Source organism: Salmo salar, chromosome ssa03 (assembly GCF_905237065.1).
Source record: "Salmo salar chromosome ssa03, Ssal_v3.1, whole genome shotgun sequence".
NCBI lineage: Eukaryota > Metazoa > Chordata > Actinopteri > Salmoniformes > Salmonidae > Salmo > Salmo salar.
The window spans coordinates 33,924,547-33,945,670 of NC_059444.1; the positions used below are offsets into that span (position 1 = coordinate 33,924,547).

At 39.7% G+C, this 21,124-nt stretch overlaps 1 protein-coding gene across 1 annotated transcript; it reads right to left on the reverse strand.

Moving 5' to 3' along the window:
- Nucleotides 1-7,213: 7,213 nt before the first annotated feature.
- Nucleotides 7,214-20,327, reverse strand: LOC106599884 (gap junction gamma-1 protein). The gene is made up of 2 exons (XM_014191236.2): nucleotides 19,345-20,327; nucleotides 7,214-10,064 (listed from the first exon to the last, which is right to left on the reverse strand). The coding sequence occupies exon 2, from the start codon at nucleotides 10,042-10,044 to the stop codon at nucleotides 8,782-8,784; it is 1,263 nt and encodes a 420-aa protein (XP_014046711.1). The 5' UTR covers nucleotides 10,045-10,064; nucleotides 19,345-20,327; the 3' UTR covers nucleotides 7,214-8,781.
- Nucleotides 20,328-21,124: the final 797 nt, after the last annotated feature.

Consider the following 21,124-nt stretch of genomic DNA (forward strand, 5'->3'; position numbering starts at 1 on the left):
CTACATAAAGCCCTGATCATCCATATACCTGACAATAACTGACACCTGCAAGCAGACTGGTGGCACCATAGGTCCCAGAGCAGTGGGGCAATTGTTACCCCCTGGGGCCTGGAGTTTTTCCTTATATGTTAACCTAACTAGGAAAATTCTGGAACCTATAAAAGGTATGACAGTGATTAATCAGTTGTAAAAAGCTTTTATATGGGCTATGATGGGACCATTTTTCTTCCTATAAAAATGTATAGGCATTTTAGCCAGCCCAATTTTGAATATAATCTAGATTTGATCACGTTCACATTTTCTCCTGACAAACAAATAGACTATAAATACATGACGTTATCAATTAGTTAGCCCTGTACAGATGTAGTAGCCTACAGTTGATAAGACTGAAAAAAAGTATTGTTTTCATCCCATACAGCATGTCAGATTTCTAATGTTTAGGTGTAGCCTAGGCTGCAGCAACATTTATGTCATTAGTTTTTGCTTGTGTTTGTCTGGAGTGATTATTTTCATCTTTGCTAAATAAATACAAGAGGAAAGTGCAAAGCCTACTTGAGCTCACGCGAAAAAAATGTGTCAACCTATCTCTTTAATCAAACTTTAAACGGATGATGCGATGGAAGATATCAAATCATTCAGAATTGTTTTCGACATCCCAGAAAAGATGTTCAGCATGTAAAGCATTGTGAAGTGCCGTTACAGGCGGCTTGATGAAAGGTTCCCTGTTAATTAACCAGCTATACATTTGATACCAGTTGGTATTGAACGCCCTCACCTTTTCATCCTTCTTCATGAAATCAATCTCAGGCAGAGATCGACCCTTGCTTTAACACATAGAACCCCCATAATGCTCTGTGGCACAATCCCGATGCGACACACTAGGTTAATTCTCTGATCCTACTTCTATGATTAGATGGACATGTCATGACATGGCCCTCTTTGGGTATAGAAAGTACCCTCCCTCTTTCTCTTACCACCTCTCTCTCCCTCCTACACCCAGGCTCTGTTATCTCAGGTCGTAAATTCCATGAGGAGACTCTCTTCCCCCCCGGCCATGCGGTATAGAGAGAGGGTTCACAGTAGAACAAAGGAACTTCTTCTACCTCACAGAACTTGAGAACTGAACAATATCGATGTTTTGGAGAATGTGTAAACGGTCGGTGGAGAATCCAGCTACGACTGGTCCATTTTGTTTAATGTTGGTGACCTCATGAGAGACAATACAGCCACATTACCATAACTCTGTTTATACAAGAGTCTCCGTTATGAGATTTGCATCTATTTATTGTATAAAATGAATGAGTAAAGATGAAACTATTTGTGAAATTATGTAATGTGATTTTAAACTGTTTAATGAAAGAGAATCCAATTCCCTTTAAAGTTTAACTAAGTCACTGGCCCACCCCATGAGCAAAGACATTGATCTGGCGTTATTGGACAGACTTTTCTGCTGTTCCGAATATAACCCCCACCTGGAGAAGCCCACTTCAGACCATGCGTACCTCGATTACCGAGAGGGCTAAGGTTTGAGTAGAGACCATGCATTCCTCGGTCATCTGAGGGAGCTAAGGTTGTAATGGTTGTTGAATTCCTAACCAAACCACGTGGAGCATTGGCTACACTGGTGGAAATAGTTAAACTCTGAGACTATCGATACCGACAGAATAATAGCAAATCTTCGATCCTAATTACTAGTCTGCAGCTATAATTTATGTCGACCTGGAATGCGAAGACCGACAACCGCCGAAACATCTATTCTACAAGAATATTTCTGAATGGGACTCTGAGGTATCCTTTCTAACCACGAAAGACTCCAGGGACGCAAAGAGAACTTCAGATGAACTTTTCAACAGAAAGACTGACGATTCCAACAGAGATCACGACGACACACTGAGCGTAAATATATATATTGATTGCAATTATTCCCGAATGAGTGATCGTTCATGTGCAAAGGATTAGCATTTCAGTTAATATAATTATCAACTGTGTAGTGTCTTTTGTCTTTCGCGCACTTCTCAGTCTCTTAGTCTACCAAGCCGCCATATCGGTATAGCCCACTAGGGAACATCCCTTATCATTTCCTTGTAACCATATCTACTTTGTTTGTTTGTTTATGCATTTCTGTGATTATTTAGTTAGTTAGTAAATAAATGATTAAGACAATTGACGTATGGATGATTCATAGTGAAGGCTGGGTTTGTGCAGATAACCAACAATTTACGACGTTTGGAATGAAACTATCGTGAGCTAAAGAATAATTAATTACTTAGAAGACTAATTGATCAGATATTAAAATATCTGAAGAGTTATATTAGGAAAATTATAACTTTGTAATCTGAAGATTTTCCTTGGTACCCCGACTTCCTAGTCAATTACATTTACATGATTAGTTTAGTCACGTAATCGTAATTACAGAGAATTAATTTGATAAAATAACAGTCTTCACTTTAATGATGCCAAAGACACGACAGACAACATGTCAATTCATTCTGCAAAAGCTTTGATTGGTTGGAGGACGTCCTTCGGAAGTCGTCATAATTACCATGTAAGTCTATGGAAGGGGGCGAGGCCTACCAGCCTCCTAGGTTTTGTATTGAAGCCAATGTAGCCAGAGGATAACGGAAGCTAGCTGACCTCCGGCTACACCATGTCCTCCGGCTACACTATGGTGCTAGCCTCGACAGTGCTGTTGAAGTTAATGTAGACCTTCATTGCAAAACAGTATATTTTAACCAATTATTTGGTGACATATGAACATATTTAGTATAGTTTAATCTAAAAAGGATAACTTTTTAAATGTTTCAGTATTTTATTTTTATGAAATTTCTGAAGAGGATGGTCCTCCCCTTCCTCCTCTGAGGAGCCCCCACTGCTGCACACTAAATTTAGTGTGTAATTCAATGGCTAGATAAGCAAGCTACGCCCATAAATGAGGTTCTGATGTAAACATGTCAGTAACAGCATACAATAAAAAGGCATTAGTTGAGTGCATTTCCATGTAACCTTACCTGTACACTACCGTTCAAAAGTTTGGGGTTACTTAGAAATGTCCTTGTTTTTGAAAGAAAAGGAAATGTTTTGTCCATTTAAATGAACATCAAATTGATCAGAAATACAGTGTAGACATTGTTAATGTTGTAAATTACTATTGTAGCTGGAAACGGCAGATTTTTTATGGAATATCTACATAGGCGTACAGAGGCCCATTATCAGCAACCATCACTCCTGTGTTCCAATGGCACGTTGTGTTAAGTAATTGGTCAAGTAAGCGAAAAATGTGATTGCAGTTGTTGGACTTCATGTTATTCTGTATAGCGGGTGTGTGTGTGTATGTGTGTGTGTGTGTGTGTGTGTGTGTGTGTGTGTGTGTGTGTGTGTGTGTGTTTGTGTGTGTGTGTGTGTGTGTGGTTATTTCTATGCAATGACATGTAATTAGAGACACACCAAGCATTTTCATCTGGGTTTATTATTTGTTTTAATAAAACACAGGAACAATCTTAACCATTTGAGGCACTTTGGAGTATCATAATGCTAAAGGCAGAATTATGTATCTACAATAAACAACGCAGAAAACAACTTGATTAATTTACACTAGCTATGTTTCCATCAACTTGGCCAGAGATTTTTTTGGTCGACATTTAGAAAGTTTGCATCAAAAATAAATGCAACAATTGGCTGAAAACCAGCAGGCTCCGGACCTCGTAGGGTAAGAGTTGAGTACCCCTGGTCTAGAGTGTCAAACACAAATTAAATGGTTGAAGTGTTTCCATTATCCATTTAGGCAAATTGCGCATTAATAAATTGCCTGTATGCCCTTCCATCTATCTGTTTCATGTCTCAGGTAGCCCGCAAAACCCAGCATGGATAGTATGCAAGAATTGACTAATATTTGCCATTTCTAATCATTCTAATTTGCCAACGTATCGCCACGGTCCGTGCAATGGTAGAACTTGCACTCTTGTAGAAAAAATATAATTGGATGGTGATACTTGGGTAACACTTTACTTAACAGCCAATGTCATAACACATTATGACACGGTTATAACCATGTCATAATATGTCATAACAGCTTATAACCTGTCGTAATATGGTCATAACACTGTCATGACCAATATATTTACACCTGTTGTGACATATATTGCATCATTTTATGGCTGGTTAACACACTACTCTTATGATAAGAGAGTCGTGACACCCATTTAAAAATCCACCCCTGTCGAACAGATAAAAATGTTGTCGATCTTTCGAACATTTCTCCTATGGCTGCCGTTTCCATTAAATGTGTCGCAATGTTTTTGTTGTTGTTGCAACATTGCTTTTGTCTAATAAATCTGGGTAAATGGAAACATGCCTTCTGAAAGTTTTAAAGGCCCTGTGCAGTCAAAATTCTGTATTTCCTGTGTTTTATATCATATTGTACAACACAGCTGATGAAATTTAAGACTATAAAAGTGGGACTTAACTTGACTCATCGCGCTCTAGCGACTCCTTTAGGCGGGCCGAGCTCTTGCAGACTCATTTCTGTTGTCAGTTTAAAAGTGTTTCCTCCGACACATTGATGCAGCTGGCTTCCGGGTTAAGCGAGCAAGTGTTGAGGCGCAGCTTGGCAGGTCATGTTTCGGAGGACGCATCTGTTGACCTTTGCCTCTCCCAAGCCCATTGGGGAGTTGCAGCGATGAGACAAGATCGAAACCAAACAAGGGGGGTCTATTGTGATAGGTGAGATGGGCTGAGAGTGGCTGAGGAGTTGGATTAAAGAATTTATGTTTGGTAATGTATTATTGTTATGTGATTGCTTTATATAAAAGTATCATGTACGTAAAATGTGTATGCAAAATGTGTATGTAAAATGTATGTATAGCAGAAAAGTTGTAAAAAATGAAAAAGATGTGTCCTCCAAAGATGGGTTAATAATTAAATATATATACATTTTTTTATATCATGAAATTGAGGAGAAAAGGGGGGTAAAAAATAAATTAAATCCTTTTCTTTTTCAAGACAGATGCCTAAATATAAGAAAATATGGAGTCAACTTAAACTTATGAGGATATACACTGAGTGTACAAAACATTAAGGACACCTGCTCTTTCCATGACATAGACTGACCAGGTGAAACCAGGGGAAAGATATGATCCCTTATTGATGTCACTTGTTAAATCCACTTCAATCAGTGTACAGTGCCTTGCAAAAGTATTCATCCCCCTTGGCATTTTTCCTATTTTTGTCACGATCGTTATCTTTGAACTCCCGATCATAAATAAACCAAGGCGCAGCGTGCATGGAATTCCACATCTTTTTAATGAAAATGAAACTCACCAAAACAACAAACAGGAGAAAAACGTGACGTTCTGGGGCTGCTCAAAGGCAGCTACACAAAAACAAGATCCCACAACTAAAGGTGGAAAAAAGGGCTGCCTAAGTATGATTCCTAATCAGAGACAACGATAGACAGCTGCCTCTGATTAGGAACCATGTGGCTCAGTTGGTAGAGCATGGTGTTTGCAACGCCAGGGTTGTGGGTTTGATTCCCATGGGAGACCAGTACAGAGAAAAAAAATGTATGATATGTATGAAATGTATGCATTCACCACTGTAAGTCGCTCTGGATAAGAGCATCTGCTAAATGACTCAAATGTAAATGTAATGTAAATGAACCATACTTGGCTCAACACAATGAAATAGACTAACTAGATTGCCCACCCCACATCACACCCTGACCTATCTAACTTGAGGAAAATAAACCTCTCTCTAAGGTCAGCGCGTGACAATTTTGTTGTATTACAACCTGTAATTTAACTGGATTTTTATTTGGATTTCATGTAATGGACATACACAAATAGTCCAAATTGGTGAAGTGAAGTGAAAAAAATTGCTTGTTTAAAAAAAATAAAAAATAATTTAATGGAAAAGTGGTACGTGCGTATGTATTCACCCCCTTTGCTATGAAGCCCCTAAATACGATCTGGTGCAATAATTACCTTCAGAAGTCACATAATTACTTAGATTGCACACAGGTGGACTTTATTTAAGTGTCACATGATCTGTCACATGATCTCAGTATATATACACCTGTTCTGAAAGGCCCCAGAGTCTGCAACACCAATAAGAAAGGGGAACCATGAAGCAAGCAGCACCATGAAGACCAAGGAGCTCTCCAAACAGGTCAGGGACAAGTTGTGGAGAAGTACAGATCTCGGTTGGGTTATAAAAAATATCCGAAACTTTGAACATCCCACGGAGCACCATTAAATCCATTATTAAAAAATTGAAAGAATATGGCACCACAACAAACCTGCCAAGAGAGGGCTGCCCACCAAAACTCACAGACCAGGCAAGGACGACATTAATCAGAGAGGCAACAAAGAGACCAAATATTACCCTGAAGGAGCTGCAAAGCTCCACAGCAGAGATTGGAGTATCTGTTCATAGGACCACTTTAAGCCGTACACTCCACAGAGCTGTGCTTTACAGAAGAGTGTCCAGAAAAAAGTAATTGCTTAAAGAGAATAAGAAGCAAAGGCGTTTGGTGTTTGCCAAAAGGCATGTGGGAGACTCTCCAAACATATGGAAGAAGGTACTCTGGTCAGATGAGACTAAAAGTGAGCTTTTTGGCCATCAAGAAAAACGCAATGTCTGGCACAAACCCAACACCTCTCATCACCCCGAGAACACCATCCCTGTGGGGATGTTTTTCATTGGCAGGGACTGGGAAACTGGTCAGAATTGAAGGAATGATGGATGGCGCTTAATACAGGGAAATTCTTGAGGGAAACCTGTTTCAGTCTTCCAGAGATTTGAGACTGGGGCGGAGGTTCACCTTCCAGCAGGACAATGACCCTAGGCATTCTGCTAAAGCAACACTTGAGTGGTTTAAGTGAAACATTTAAATGTCTTGAATCTGTGGTATGACTTAAAGATTGCTGTATACCAGCGGAACCCATCCAACTTGAAGGAGCTGGAGCAGTTTTGCCTTGAAGAATGGGCAAAAATCCCAGTGGCTAGATGTGCCAAGCTTATAGAGGCATACCCCAAGAGACTTGCATCTGTAATTGCTGCAAAAGGTGGCTCTACAAAGTATTTTGGGGGGGTGAATAGTTATGCACGCTCAAGTTTTCAGTTTTTTTGTCTTATTTCTTGATTGTTTCACAGTGAAACATATTTTGCATCTTCAAAGTGGTAGGCATGTTGTGTAAATCAAATGATACAAACCCCCATAAAATCTATTTTAATTCCAGATTGTAAGGCACAAAATAGGAAAATGCCAAGGGGGTGAATACTTTCGCAAGCTACTGTAGATGAAGGAGAGGAGAAGGATTTTTAAGCCTTGAGACAATTGAGACATTGATTGTGTATGTGTCTCAGACAAAAGGTGCCTTCGAACCGGGTGCTGTAGTAGGTGCCAGGCGCACCGGTTTGTGGCAAGAACTGCAACGCTGCTGGATTTTTCATGCTCAACAGTTTCCTGTGTGTATAAAGAATGGTCCACCACCCAAAGACCAACTTGACAACTGTGGGAAGCATAGGTGTCAACATGGGCCAGCATCCCTGTGGACACTTTCGACACATGTACATTTATACATTTTAGTCATTTAGCAAATGGATGCAACTCAATATTAGGAAAGTGTCCTTAATGTCTTGTTCACTCAGTGTACATCTTCTACTATGTGCATTGTACTGTATATGTACAATGTGTTAAAATGTAGCAAAGTAAATTCATTCATTATCTGCCCCACAAAAACAGCAGAAATGATCAGAAATTGGTTGTTCAAATTTTCAAAACAACAACCTACTTAAATTTTTCTTTCACTTCTTCTTTAACTAATTTATTCCGACACTGCAGAATGCTAAATAAAAATGTAATCTTACAACAAAGCTTTGAAAAGTAGAGTGAAATAAAATCTTACTCTATGGAGAACAGTGTTGCTTAAACTTCTGCTGATGAAACACCATTTGTCCTATAACATTTCACATCTTATCTTTCAATATAACCCATACATATCCAGCATTTCTTCCTCAAATAAATTATTAATGCATATTTTTTTAAATGTCTTAATACAACTCAAAATTAGTTAAAAGGTTCCAAGTGCAAATCTGAACAGTTAGTAATTTCTAGATTACTTTTCACATTTGGTTCACTGTCCTTTTCTTAAACAACATCAGGATTCAATCGTAGTGCCATTAAAATGTGCTTACCACGGTATTGCTTTTAACTAGTCACAATTTAAAAAAGACAGACTTGCAAATTGTCATAGTTTTAAAGACATTGTAAATATATTCTGTCAAATTAATCCAGTTCAAAAGCAAGGTTAAATTAATAATCCCAGTAAACATAATTCATAATATATTGCCATCATGGTTCATTTTATATCTCCCTATATTCGTAAGTAGCTAAAATTAGAAATGTTTGACTAAGCAACATATGCATATATTAACTATGTTCAAGCTATGTTATTTAAAGCACAAAAAGACACCCTAATAATAGGATACACTACTACTGTATTTAGTGTTAACTTCATGTTTGTTTTTCCTTTTTATGTTTACCATTGTTTTGATATCACATGTAAATAGTGCCTATTTTGTGTGCTCCTGATCCGACACATCACACTGCTGGTTTCTCCTTGTGACAAAGTTAAATCTATTCAGGCAGTGCAATCGATTCACGCTCCATTGCTTTTAACTATCTTGTCTCATTTCACATCTTCCATTATCCACAGAATATGGTCCTGGAGATTGAAAATTACTTTTCACTAAGATTACTGTACCACGTGAAGTTAATAATTCCTAAATCCATACAGAACTCTTTCCATTTTTTACAACGGTCCCAGCTTTCTCTGTAGTGGCTGATTTCGGCCTGGCTCCTTGTTTCTCCTGGGTTGTGTTGACCCTGATTTGCTCTGCCATGGTGCTTCCAGGACTACTTGTCCTCGAGGTGGGCTGGTTCTTGTTGGTGTTGTAGGTCTGGAAGGCCATTTCTAGCTGCTCCTGGGCCACCCGTAGGTGGCGGTGCAGGCTGGCCAGGTCCGAGGGGATGTTGTCATCTGGACTGGTGCACTCTTGGTTATGTTCCTGGACATCGTTGGCCATGTTCTGCTCATGGTGCATAATTAGACTGTTGGGGATAATCCGGTTGGGCCTGTCTGACTTCATGACCAGGTTGTACCCGGGGGGAGAGGCGGGGATGTTATGGGAGTACGGGTAGCTGTACGAGGGCCGTCGACCCCCCTGATTCCTCCTCTTGCGGAGAGTGTCTCGGAATGTTCCAATGCTCAAGTGGAACATCTCACACACGTTGAGGAGAAGGCAGAGGCAGCTGACGACATACATGATGAGCAGGAATATGGTCTTCTCCGTCGGCCGAGATATAAAGCAGTCTACATTGTGGGGACAGGGCACCTTATTGCACACATATGATGAATTAACACGGAAGCCATAGAGAAGATACTGGCCCGCCAGGAAGCCGATCTCAAACAGGGCCCGGGACAGTAGCTGAAGGACATAGATTCTCATCAGGCCCTCTTGCATGATCCGCCGGCGGCCGTCATGTTTCTGCGGCTTGGCCGGCTCAGGCTTGACTTCTTGGGCTTCCACCATCTCCTCCTGGTAGATAATAGGCTCTGCATCGTTGTCCTCATCCTCCTCCAGCACCTCCTCAAGCGGGTGGCTTTCCGTCCACCTTTGAGCGTGAATGAGCTTCTTCCGGCGGTGGAACTTCCGGCGCTCCAACTCAGAGGTGCGGGCTATCTTGTGGATGGCGTAGCCCAGGTACATTACCGAGGGGGTGGAGATCATGATGATCTGGAAAACCCAGAAGCGGACATGTGAGAGTGGGGCGAAGGCATCGTAGCACACGTTGTCACAACCGGGCTGCTTGGTGTTACAGGTGAACTTGGTCTGCTCGTCAGAGTAGATGGACTCGCCCCCCACGGCGGTCAGCACAATGCGGAATATGATTAGCACCGTGAGCCACACTTTCCCCACAAAGGTGGAATGGTTGTGGATCTCTTCCAGAAGACGTGTGAGAAAGCTCCAGCTCATGGTGGTCATAGAGGCATTTCAACTAGAATCTGGAAACACATAAAAAGTATAATTAACGGTTTAGTTGAATAAAAGAGATACAAGAACTAACAGAACTACACACAACTCATACACAACACTCAACAGAACTAGTCACAGCTCATACACAACACTCAACAGAACTAGTCACAGCTCATACACAACACCAAATCAAATTTTATTGGTCACATACACATACAGTTGAAGTTGGAAGTTTACATACACCTTAGCCAAATACATTTAAACTCAGTTTTTCACAATTCCTGACATTTAATCCTAGTAAGAATTCCCTGTCTTAGGTCAGTTAGGATCAAAACTTTATTTTAAGAATGTGAAATGTCAGAATAATAGTAGAGAGAATGATTTATTTCAGATTTTATTTCTTTCATCATTTTAGCTCCCTCTGCAGTTTCCTGAAGTCCACGATCAGCTCCTTTGTTTGGTTGACGTTGAATGAAAGGCTATTTACCTGGCACCACTCTCCCAGGGCCCTCACTTCCTCCCTGTAGGCTGTTTCGTCATTGTTGGTAATCAGGCCTGCTACTGTTGTGTCGGCTGCAAATTTGATGATTGAGTTGGAGGCGTGCGTTGCCACGCAGTCATGGGTAAACAGGGAGTACAGGAGGGGGCTGAGCATGCACCCTTGTGGGGCCCCTGTGTTGAGGATCAGCGAAGTGGAGGTGTTGTTTCCTACCTTCACCACCTGGGGGTGGCCCGTCAGGAAGTCCAGGACCCAGTTGCACAGGGCGGGGTTTAGACCCACGACCCCAAGCTTAATGATGAGCTTGTATGTGTGCAGTGCGATGGCGATTGCATCTTCTGTGGATCTATTGTGGCGGTAAGCAAATTGAAATGGGTCTAGGGCAGGGGTGTCAAACTCATTGTAGCTCAGGGGCCACATGGAGGAAAATCTATTCCCAAGTGGGCCAGACCGGTAAAATCATGGTATATTTAAATAACTTAAAAACAACAACTTCAGATTGTTTTCTTTGTTTTAATACGATCAACATAAAACATAAAGCTGGAGCCTGAGGACAGTGTGTCCACAATAGTACAAGCACAACATTACTATTAATCATAAAACACCTCAAGTTTATTTGAAAATTCTAAAGAAAAAGAACACACAAACACACAATGCCTCAGTGATTCACAGAAGTATATCACAGATCTATATCAGGGTGTCTCATGCAGCACTTTAAGTGGGGTTGCATAGTTTATTTGACTCCTGATACCTGGCATCTTTTAGCTTTCACCAGCGCATCAATATCAGGCGTCAATATCAGGCGTCACATCCTGAGTGGCAGCCAACTTCAGGATGTGATTCAAGTGCTTGTGCGTGAGCCTTGAGCGCAGCTTTGTTTTATTTATGCTCATTACAGAGAAAACTTGCTCACAAAGATATGTGGTTCCAAACATGCACAACAGTTTTGCAGCGAGGGCTGTCAAGTTGGGGTAACCTGGCAAGAGATTCTGATAAAATGTGTCCAAGCCAGCTGCGGCAAATTTGCCCTTCATATCCGAGTCACACTGCAAGTCTATTATTTCAAGTTGGATGCTGACGGGCAGATCAGAGGGATTCACGGTGAATAGCGAGCAAAAAAGTGAAGGAAATGTTCTCGGAGAAACTGAAGATGGACCACAGGAAGATTGAGGTGGAGCGTGCCCACAGAACTAGAAAACCCAACACCGGTCCAGGTGACAGGCCCAGGCTGATAGTCGTTGAGTTGCTGAGGTTCAAGGACAAGGTAGCTGTTCTGGAAAGAACGAAGAACTAGAGAGGAACATACAGTATTTCTTCCTTAATGAGGTCTATCCTGAAGCTGTGCGCCAGAAGAGGAAAGATTTTATCCCAGCAATGAAAGCTGCATGGGGACATTGCTTACATCCGCTATGACACTCATTGTCCACCCTCCCCCTCAAAAGCCTGGAAGAGATGAGAGAGCCAAGCCTATGGGTTCGTAGCTTCAACCCCGCAGCACACACACCAACTGATTAATGGACTGCTGAATGCATATGTTTTTCTCTTGCTTTGTTTGCTCTTTTCCATATTATGTCTATCTCTGATAAACTACCCAGGAAAGGGCTGAAAACAGCCCATATTAAAATTAATAAAAAATTATTTGTGCTAGGCCCCTTTATTCTCAATTTCCACCTGAATGATGTGCCCAATGTAAACTGCCTGTTGCTCAGGCCCTGAAGCCAGGATATGCATATAATTGGCACCATTGGAAAGAAAACACTTTAAAGTTTGTAGAAATGTTAAAATAATGTAGGAGAATATAACACAATAGATATGGTAGGAGAAAATCCAAAGAAAAACCAACCGGAATTATTTTTGTTGAGAGAGCGACCATGCTCTTACAATGGAAAGTATAAGGGCATATTGGAAATTAGCTCCCTGGATGCAATTCCTATGGCTTCCACTAGGTGTCAGCAGTCTATGTTCAAGGTTTCAGGCTTGTAACTTCAAAAATGAAGAAGAAATACCAGTTTTAGTACAGGGACACAATCTTGGAAATTCATGTTTGTGTGCATCATGAAGAAAGGACACACCTGCTAAAATCAGTTTCCTATTGAACATACTTCTTTCCGTAATAAATATTATAGTTTGATTACATTTTAGAGTATCTGAGGAGTGAATAGAAACATAATTTGATCTGTTGAAACAAAGTTTCTGCGTAGATTTTCGGATTCCTTTCTCGGCTTGTTGAACGAGTGGATTACTCAAATCGATGGAGCCAACTAAACTGACTTTTTGGGATATAAAGAAGGATTTTATCTAACAAAATGACACTTCATGTTATAGCTGGGACCCTTTGGATGACAAATCAGAGGAAGATTTTCAAAATGTAAGTGAATATTTAATCGCTATTTGTGAATTTATGAAAAATATTTTGATGTGGGGCGCCGTCCTCAAACAATCACATGGCATGCTTTCGCTGTAATAGCTACTGTAAATCGGACAGTGCTGTTAGATTAAAAAGAATTTAAGCTTTCAACCGATATCAGACACTTATATTTACCTAAATGTTTAATATCCATAGTTTTTTGGATTATTTATTTGAATTGCGCACCCTCCAGTTTCACCGGAAGTTGTCCCGCTAGCGGGACAGCTAGCCCTAAGGAGGTTCATGAAATCAATAACTTGCTAACATCAGATAAAATTCGTATATTAGCCATTTCTAAGACTCCATTAGATAATTAATTTGATGATACCGTAGTAGCAATACAAGGATATAACATCTATAGAAGAGACAGAAATGCTTATGATGGAGGTTGTTCTGTATATATTCAAAGCCATATCCCTGAAATGCTTAGAGAAGATTTTATGTTTTGAAGTGTTGTGGTTGCAGGTTCACTTGGCACATTTAAAGCCTTTTATTTTTGGTTGTTGCTGTAGGCTACCAAATGCAAACAGTCAGTATCTAAATAAAATGTGTGAAATTCTTGATTGTGTATGTGATGTAAACAGAGGTCTACTTTCTTGGGGACCTGTATATTGACTGGTTTTCATCAAGCTGTACCACTCAAGTGAAGCTTCTCACTGTAACCTGTGCCTGTAATCTGGTTCAGGTTATTAATCAGCCTACCAGGGTGTTTACAAACACTATAGGAACAAGATCATCCAGATGTATCGATCACATTTTTACTAATACTGTAGAACCTTGTTCTAAAGCTGTATCCGTACCCATTGGATGCAGTGATCACAATATACGGGCTATATCCAGGAAAGACAACGTTTTGAAAGATGGGCCTAAAATAGTCTATAAGAGATCACACAGAAGATTTTACTGTGACACTTATGTGGATGATGTAAAAAATATGTGTGGGTATGATGTGATTAAAAAGGAGGATCCAGACACTGCACTTGATGAATTTATGAAATTGCTACTTATTGATAAACATGCACCTGTTAAGAAACTGACTCTTAGAATTGTTGACCTCTACAGGATCGGTGTCCCTAAACCGGGATGGTTGTTGCTAACGTGCGCTAATGTGACTAGAATGACGTATACAACAGCCAACTTTCCGGGACATAGACATGTCTGATATGGGCAGAAAGCTTATATTCTTGTTAATCTAACTGCAGTGTCCAATTAACAGTAGCTATTACAGAAAAAAAGACCATGTTATTGTTTGAGGAGAGTGCACAACAACAAAAAACATGTATCACGGCAACTGGTGTGATACATTCACCTCTGAAGGTAAATGATGTACTTACATTCAGTAACCTTGCTCTGATTTGTCATCCTGAGGGTCCCAGAGATAAAATGTAGCATAGTTTAGTTTGATTAAATCCCTTTTTATGTTTAAATGTAGGATTTGGGGTCTACAGTTTGACCCCACTGCTGTCTCTGGCTCCACTCCCACTCCGCCCGGACATCTAGATGTGTGAAAGTTAGTGTATAAGCTAATGGTCCATCATGTATGACATTCCTGGGAGTGTGTAAACTTACATTTTGTATTACCATAGCATTTGTGTATGTTCTCTATAGTTATGTACTTGAAAATGTATCAATTGACCAATTCGGCACATTTAGGCAAACCTCTGGCAGACTTGATACAAAATATTTGGTAGTGATGTAATTCTTCACTGGATCAGTCTTAAACTTTGTACATACACCGCTGCCTTCTGGTGGCCCAAATCTAAATTACACCCAGACTCCAATCTGAAAGTATGGTCTTTCTATTTTATCTTTTACCAGATCTAATGTGTTATATTCTCCTACATTAATTTCACATTTCCACAAACTTAAAAAGTGTTTCCTTTCAAATGGTATCAAGAATATGCATATCCTTGCTTCAGGTCCTGAGCAACAGGAAGTTAGATTTGGGTATGTCATTTTAGGCAAATATTTTAAAAAAGGGTCAGATCCTTGCTTCATGGATTGATGAGGAATTGAAAAACTGTATGGTTGAAAGAGATGGGGCAAAAGGAGTAGCTAATAAGTCTGGCTGCACATCTGACTGGATGACTTACTGAAAATTGAGATATTATGTGACTAAACTCAACAAAAAGAAGAAGAAACTGTATTATGAAGCCAAGATCAATTATATAAGAATGATATATACACACTGTCTATAGTTATCCCAACACCACAATCAAGACCATCCGGCCTATACACCATGTCTATTAGTTTACTCAAATACTCAAAACACTGGTACCACCGACATGTACTCACACAACCACAAACCCCCCTGTCTGTCCCACTCAGAGTTTATTGATGACAGAGGACAACCCAAACCAGAGGGTTTTTGCATTTTCACATGACCACCTGTACTCCTAAGCTCTGTATTAAAGTAACTGTCCAGGGAAAGTTCATATTCTGTTAACTCATTCCCAAATAATGTTGCTAGCTCGTCCAATTCTCGTATTTGTAGCCAAAGCATAAATTAGAGAAAAATACACTTAAATAACCACACCTCAAACAGTCCATTTACTTTTTTTTCTTATTTCCTCAAATAACATGATCTCATGTTGGCTCATTGGCTGTGCTGTCCAATCAGCAGTCTACTTGAATGAATATTTTTAATGACAAGTGTATGCCCAGTCGCCCTCAACATTCTGTTGTTGGGGTATGCCCACACCATTACAACACAGAAAAGCTTATTTTTAACATACTGAATTCCATGTTTTTGGAAGGAAAACTTGTTCACTCATATTGGAAACACTAGACAGTTACTTTAAAACTTTTACTTCAACCAGATCCTAGAAGTCAAGTCTCTTCTTTTACCTTTTTCAAAGTCAACTTGTTACTGCATATTTACCTTAATCAGTTGATTAAACCTTTTGCTTTCTTTTAATTTACCAAATTACATGATACAGAGCAATTGTGTTATGATCCTCATATTCCTATAAAATATGTTTGTGTTCTTTTTGCAAACATTCAAATATTTATTTGAGATGAACAATTCCACTCTAAGCCCAACATGTAGGCAAAATAGATTTAAATAATATATTTGCACACAACTTTTGCTGTAATAGTACATAATGACAGCGCAACACAACAGACTAATGTTAATTAAAAGCAACAACTGTGAACATAATCCCTGGGACCCATTTGAAATTAATAAACAGATTGTTCTCACTCGCTTCCATGTGCAAAAAATGTGGTTCTAAATTAGCATTCTTGGAATCTTTTTTCTTAAACACTATAATTATAAAACACAAATACAACTATTGGAGTGCATAATTTTTTTAAAGTAATTCTAATTATCAATTCAATTTAGCAAAAGACTTAAAAAACTTTTTTTAAATAACTTTTTTTTTTTGCGCAACAGTTTACCCACCTTTTTGTGGAAAAATGCATTAAAAGTATCGGGAGCGTTACCTTAGACAAGTAACGCATATGCATAAATAGTGAGAGGATCTGTACATAACCTTGTGTATAGATTACTCAAAAGCTTCTACTATTCTCATACTGTTTAATGATTAATGATGCAGCTTCTCGATGACTGAATGAAGGGATATTCAGATGAATTCTCTCCAAGCTAAAAGAGGGTTGTGAGTGACACCTGGGTAATATCAAGATAGGAGGCATATGGGGGAGGAGAGAGAACGCAGATGTGGAGGTGTCTCTGTGTGCTATACTCTTATTCAGAGAGAAAATCCCTATACTGTAGGTTCCCCTGAATGTTGACCTGGGACTCTCAGATTGAGTTTAGAGGAAGAGAAGTAGGCCATCTATAGCTTCTCCCAGGATGTTCTCCCACTAGTGTCCCTACTCCCCTCACACACAGAGCAGACTGACTGCCTGCTTTGTGAGTTGATAGTATCATGACTGTGTAGCAGCACTGTCTCCGCTAGCTGCCATCTGAGTGAAAACAGTGAACAGGAGAGGCTTGTTCGTCTGTCTAGCTACCACGAGGCCACGAGGCCTGCCCTCCAGACCCACCAGACCCTGTGCTGCTGCTGTCTCACACTGGGGAGAAAGTTGCAGCTAGCACCATATGGCCAGGCCACAGACGGCAGCTACCGTGGGCAAAATAAGGTGGGTGAGCCCTCATGTGAAACACGTATCTAGTATTATAAGTTAGTAAACTGTTCATAAAAATGAATAAAGGTGGGTAAACTGAGTTTACATTTTACTTCAATACATCCCTGCCCAGAACTTGAGGATAGGCAGGTTTGTTTAACTGAAACCCAGTAAGGATTATAGCTTGGCTTTATTATGAAGGGTGCCCCATGAGAGCATGCTTTGGAAGTGGTAGGCTGCTGTGTACAGCAATTCAGTGGTTCAAAGCAATTCAGTGGTTGGTGGGTAGTTTGCAACATTATTTTATGCAGTTGGTTGAACTGGAACTGGAAAAGAGAAAACGTTTGTGTGTAACTTGTTCACATTACTCTGATATTGCCGTGTTTTATTTTAGGATCTCTACATGTTAATTCCATGCTAGATGTCAGAAGTTACTCATGCAAGAAAGCAATAAACATGTTTCATGCTCATGCCCTTTGGGGATTACTAAATATAAATATTTCATTTCTGTAAACAACATGTTTTAACAATAATATTGGAAAAATTATGATAGAACAAATTGATTTGAGAATGTTGTATTAATGAATGCAATTACTATATGCATGTGTAAGTTTTAATTGTAGGCACTACTACCAGTTTTAGTTTTTTTCCCTTAATTAGGGTTGCAAAGGGAGGTATATTACTGGAAACTTTAAAAGTTTACCAGTAAACTACCAGAATTGTGCTATCTTTCAAGGATTTTATGTAATCTATCTCAAGACCCTTTTGGATACTTCAGATTATCACAGGTGTCTGTAACTATCTCTGTCCCTCTGTGTGGCCTTACCACGTGTACAATATTTGAAATAATTAAATTAGAGGATTTTAAAATAAATAATAGAATGACAAATCTGTAAAACATCCTAAATATACACCATGAACTCAGTCAGTGAACATCATTGGTGTTAAATATGAGGCTTTCAGCATGAAATATACTTTATATATATTTATTTTACTATGTCAATATGTATTTGTTGTCAATCTTTTGGCATCAAACTGAGGGCAGTTGTGAAGAAAAGTCAATAGTTATAAGAGGTGCAGTTAATTTAAAATAAGGCTATTTTCACTTAAATCGTATGGTCTATCTACTTGAAACACATGGACAATATGGACACAGATATAAAAAATGAAAACGATATATGAATACATTTTTTTTTTTAAGTTATTGAAATACAAGCTTTGCAACCCTATTCTTAATATCAATCAATCTTGTAAATATTGATTTCAGTATCCGCACTTAGCTGAAGGAAAAGAAATGACTGTGTGATACGACAAAATAAATGGTTTGTTTTTATGTAGGCTATCATTCCATTTCTGTATCACAACATAAGATTTGTTCTCCCATCAAAGGTGATCCCACCTGACTTGCCCTCATGATCTTGACTTTTGACCTGTGTCCTAATATGAATAAGTAATGTAAAGTTATAGTTTATCACTTTTATTCACCATTAAACATAATCTAACCCAATATTTTAAAAACATGTCAAATATATTTCAAATGGTACCAATCTGTATAACAAGAAAACAATAATGAGAACTATATCTCTATATCTTATAGAACAAGTATTTATTAGCCTGGTGTAAACAAGTTGCAGTAACACCTTGCCGTAATTGCGTGGAATTCTTCTCTGGATTTTATATATTTTTTATTACATGTTTTATTTATTTATGGTAACACAGCCAAGACACAACAGTAAGGATTAAAGAAGAAATTCAAAATACCCACCCATCCCCCCTCCCCAACCCACACAGGACCACATTTATTGACGATATCAGAGCAGTTCTCTTAATATTAGTCCATAAATCAACATTTTCTCTCTATCCCCATTGTTGCAGCGGCAACGTCACTATCTATGGCCAACTGAGAACAACCAATTTGAGAAATTAAGAAAGGTTTAGGTTGTAGCGACCTAAGAGAATATACATGATAAAGAATTACAAATGAACTGGTGTCAGATTATTATTTGCTACAAAATAATATCCTTCCAGCTTTACACAGTGGGACTAAAATATGTATATGTTTTGAAATAAAATTGGTGCCTGAGGAGACATATTGGGCTCATTTCAATACATATTTCTGCACCATACTTTTACCCTGTTGATTTAAAACCATGCTACATTTGGCATACAATTAAAATGTAACGTTCTACATCTGAATTGTGCATAAAATGATTGTAATCTTATTTCAAATGTTCAGTCTACAACACCTACAGTATGACAGAGGAAAGAGCTAGCATCCTAGAGAATGAAGAGAGAGAGAATGAACAAAACCCACCTGGAGAAGAAGTTGCACTGCACGCTCTGTTCAGACATAACTTTGTCCACATTTTCACGGCCAACCCGTGCCAAGTCCGTGCCGATGGCATGGAGGGTCCATCCTGATCCTGATCTGATGCTGTGACACACTAGCTAACAACAACATAATCTCCCACACATAGTAAAAACAACAAACATTGTATAAGAAGACTACTTAGCCTTTTCTGTTTATCCTCTCCTGACTTATCCACACTGTGAGGACAGAACTGAACTCTTTCTCCTGTGAATGCCTCACATTCTGACTCGTGTCTGTTTTCTATTACGCCAGCCTTTTGCCCAAGAAGGAAGTATAAAAAAAGAGAAGGAGAAAGACAAGGAAAAAATCTCTCCCTCCCTACCCTGGCAAGTGACCCTGACCAGAGGGTCAAACTAAAGGACATCTGGCTGCAGATTGAAATTAACACCCACTCAGCTGAGGGAGGCTTGTTAGTGGCAACACCTCCAGCCTTCCCTTCCCCACCCACTCCCTAGAGCTCAACACTGCTAAACACTCACCACCCTGTAGCTCAACACTGCTCAACATTCAGCCACCTATAGCTCAACACTGCTCAACAACCAACCCCTATAGCTCAACACTGTTAAACACTTACCCTCTATAGCTCAACACTGCTCAACACTCAGCCCCCTGTAGCTCGAAACTGCTCAACACTCACCCCCCTATAGCTCAACACTGTTCAACACCCACCCAACTGTAGCTCAACACTGCTCAACACTCACTTCCCTGTAGCTCGACACTGCTCAACACTCACTCCCCTGTAACTCAACACTGCTCAACACTCACTCCCCTGTAGCTCAACACTGCTCAACACTCACTCCCCTGTAGCTTAACACAGATGATGACAGCTCGTCCTCTCTCTGCCACTTCTCTGATCTCAGCAAGACATGGTGCACCACACCACTGCCTCTCCTCACTTCCCCATGCCTAGGGTACCTGTAAAGCTAAGTTGTGGATGAGATAGCTTGCCTTGAAAATACACAATGTGGAAAGTAGATGCATCTGCATAGTGGTTGGCATATGGATGGTCACGCATAAAAATATGAGTCTTCTCTCTTCTCTCTCACTCTCTTTCTCTCAGTCATTTAAATATACAAACACTCACACAGACCAACACCTACTGGAATTGTATATTTATATACAGTTCAACAGATGTCCTTGATTATAACAAACAACAATGGAGAGAGAGAGGGTTAGCCTGCTGGGATATCCACTCTCCAAAGTGCCACACAGAGATAAAAAACACATTGCCTTAGAGCAGATCCGCTTCAATGTATCCAACAGGTACACTCAGTCATATCAAGTGTCCAAATATTTAGATGTTCCATCCAGGCGAATGGCCAGAGATGGGACTGGTGGACAGGTCCCACTCCACACTGCACTCCACGTCTTTTCCCGACATGGTGTTAACACTCAAGGCTTTTTGTCAGGCCGTAGAACTGGAAGCACAATGTTACTTAGCGCATGTGACCGCTTTTTTCATATGACTAAAATGCATCTATGAGTACAGTAGAGGCAAACCATGTGCCTCATTCATACCACATGGTTCTTTGCCCATAAATATTTGTCTCCATGAAGAAATCCGAGCTAATATACTTAATTTCTAATTGAAAAAATTGTTCCTCAATCACTTTTATTGTGAGCCAGCCATCGTACTACTGTTTAATACTGGAAGTGACTGCCAGCTAAACTGAAATTGGTGCACAACAGGAAAGAGACCAGTATCTGGCTAATGCCAGTGCTA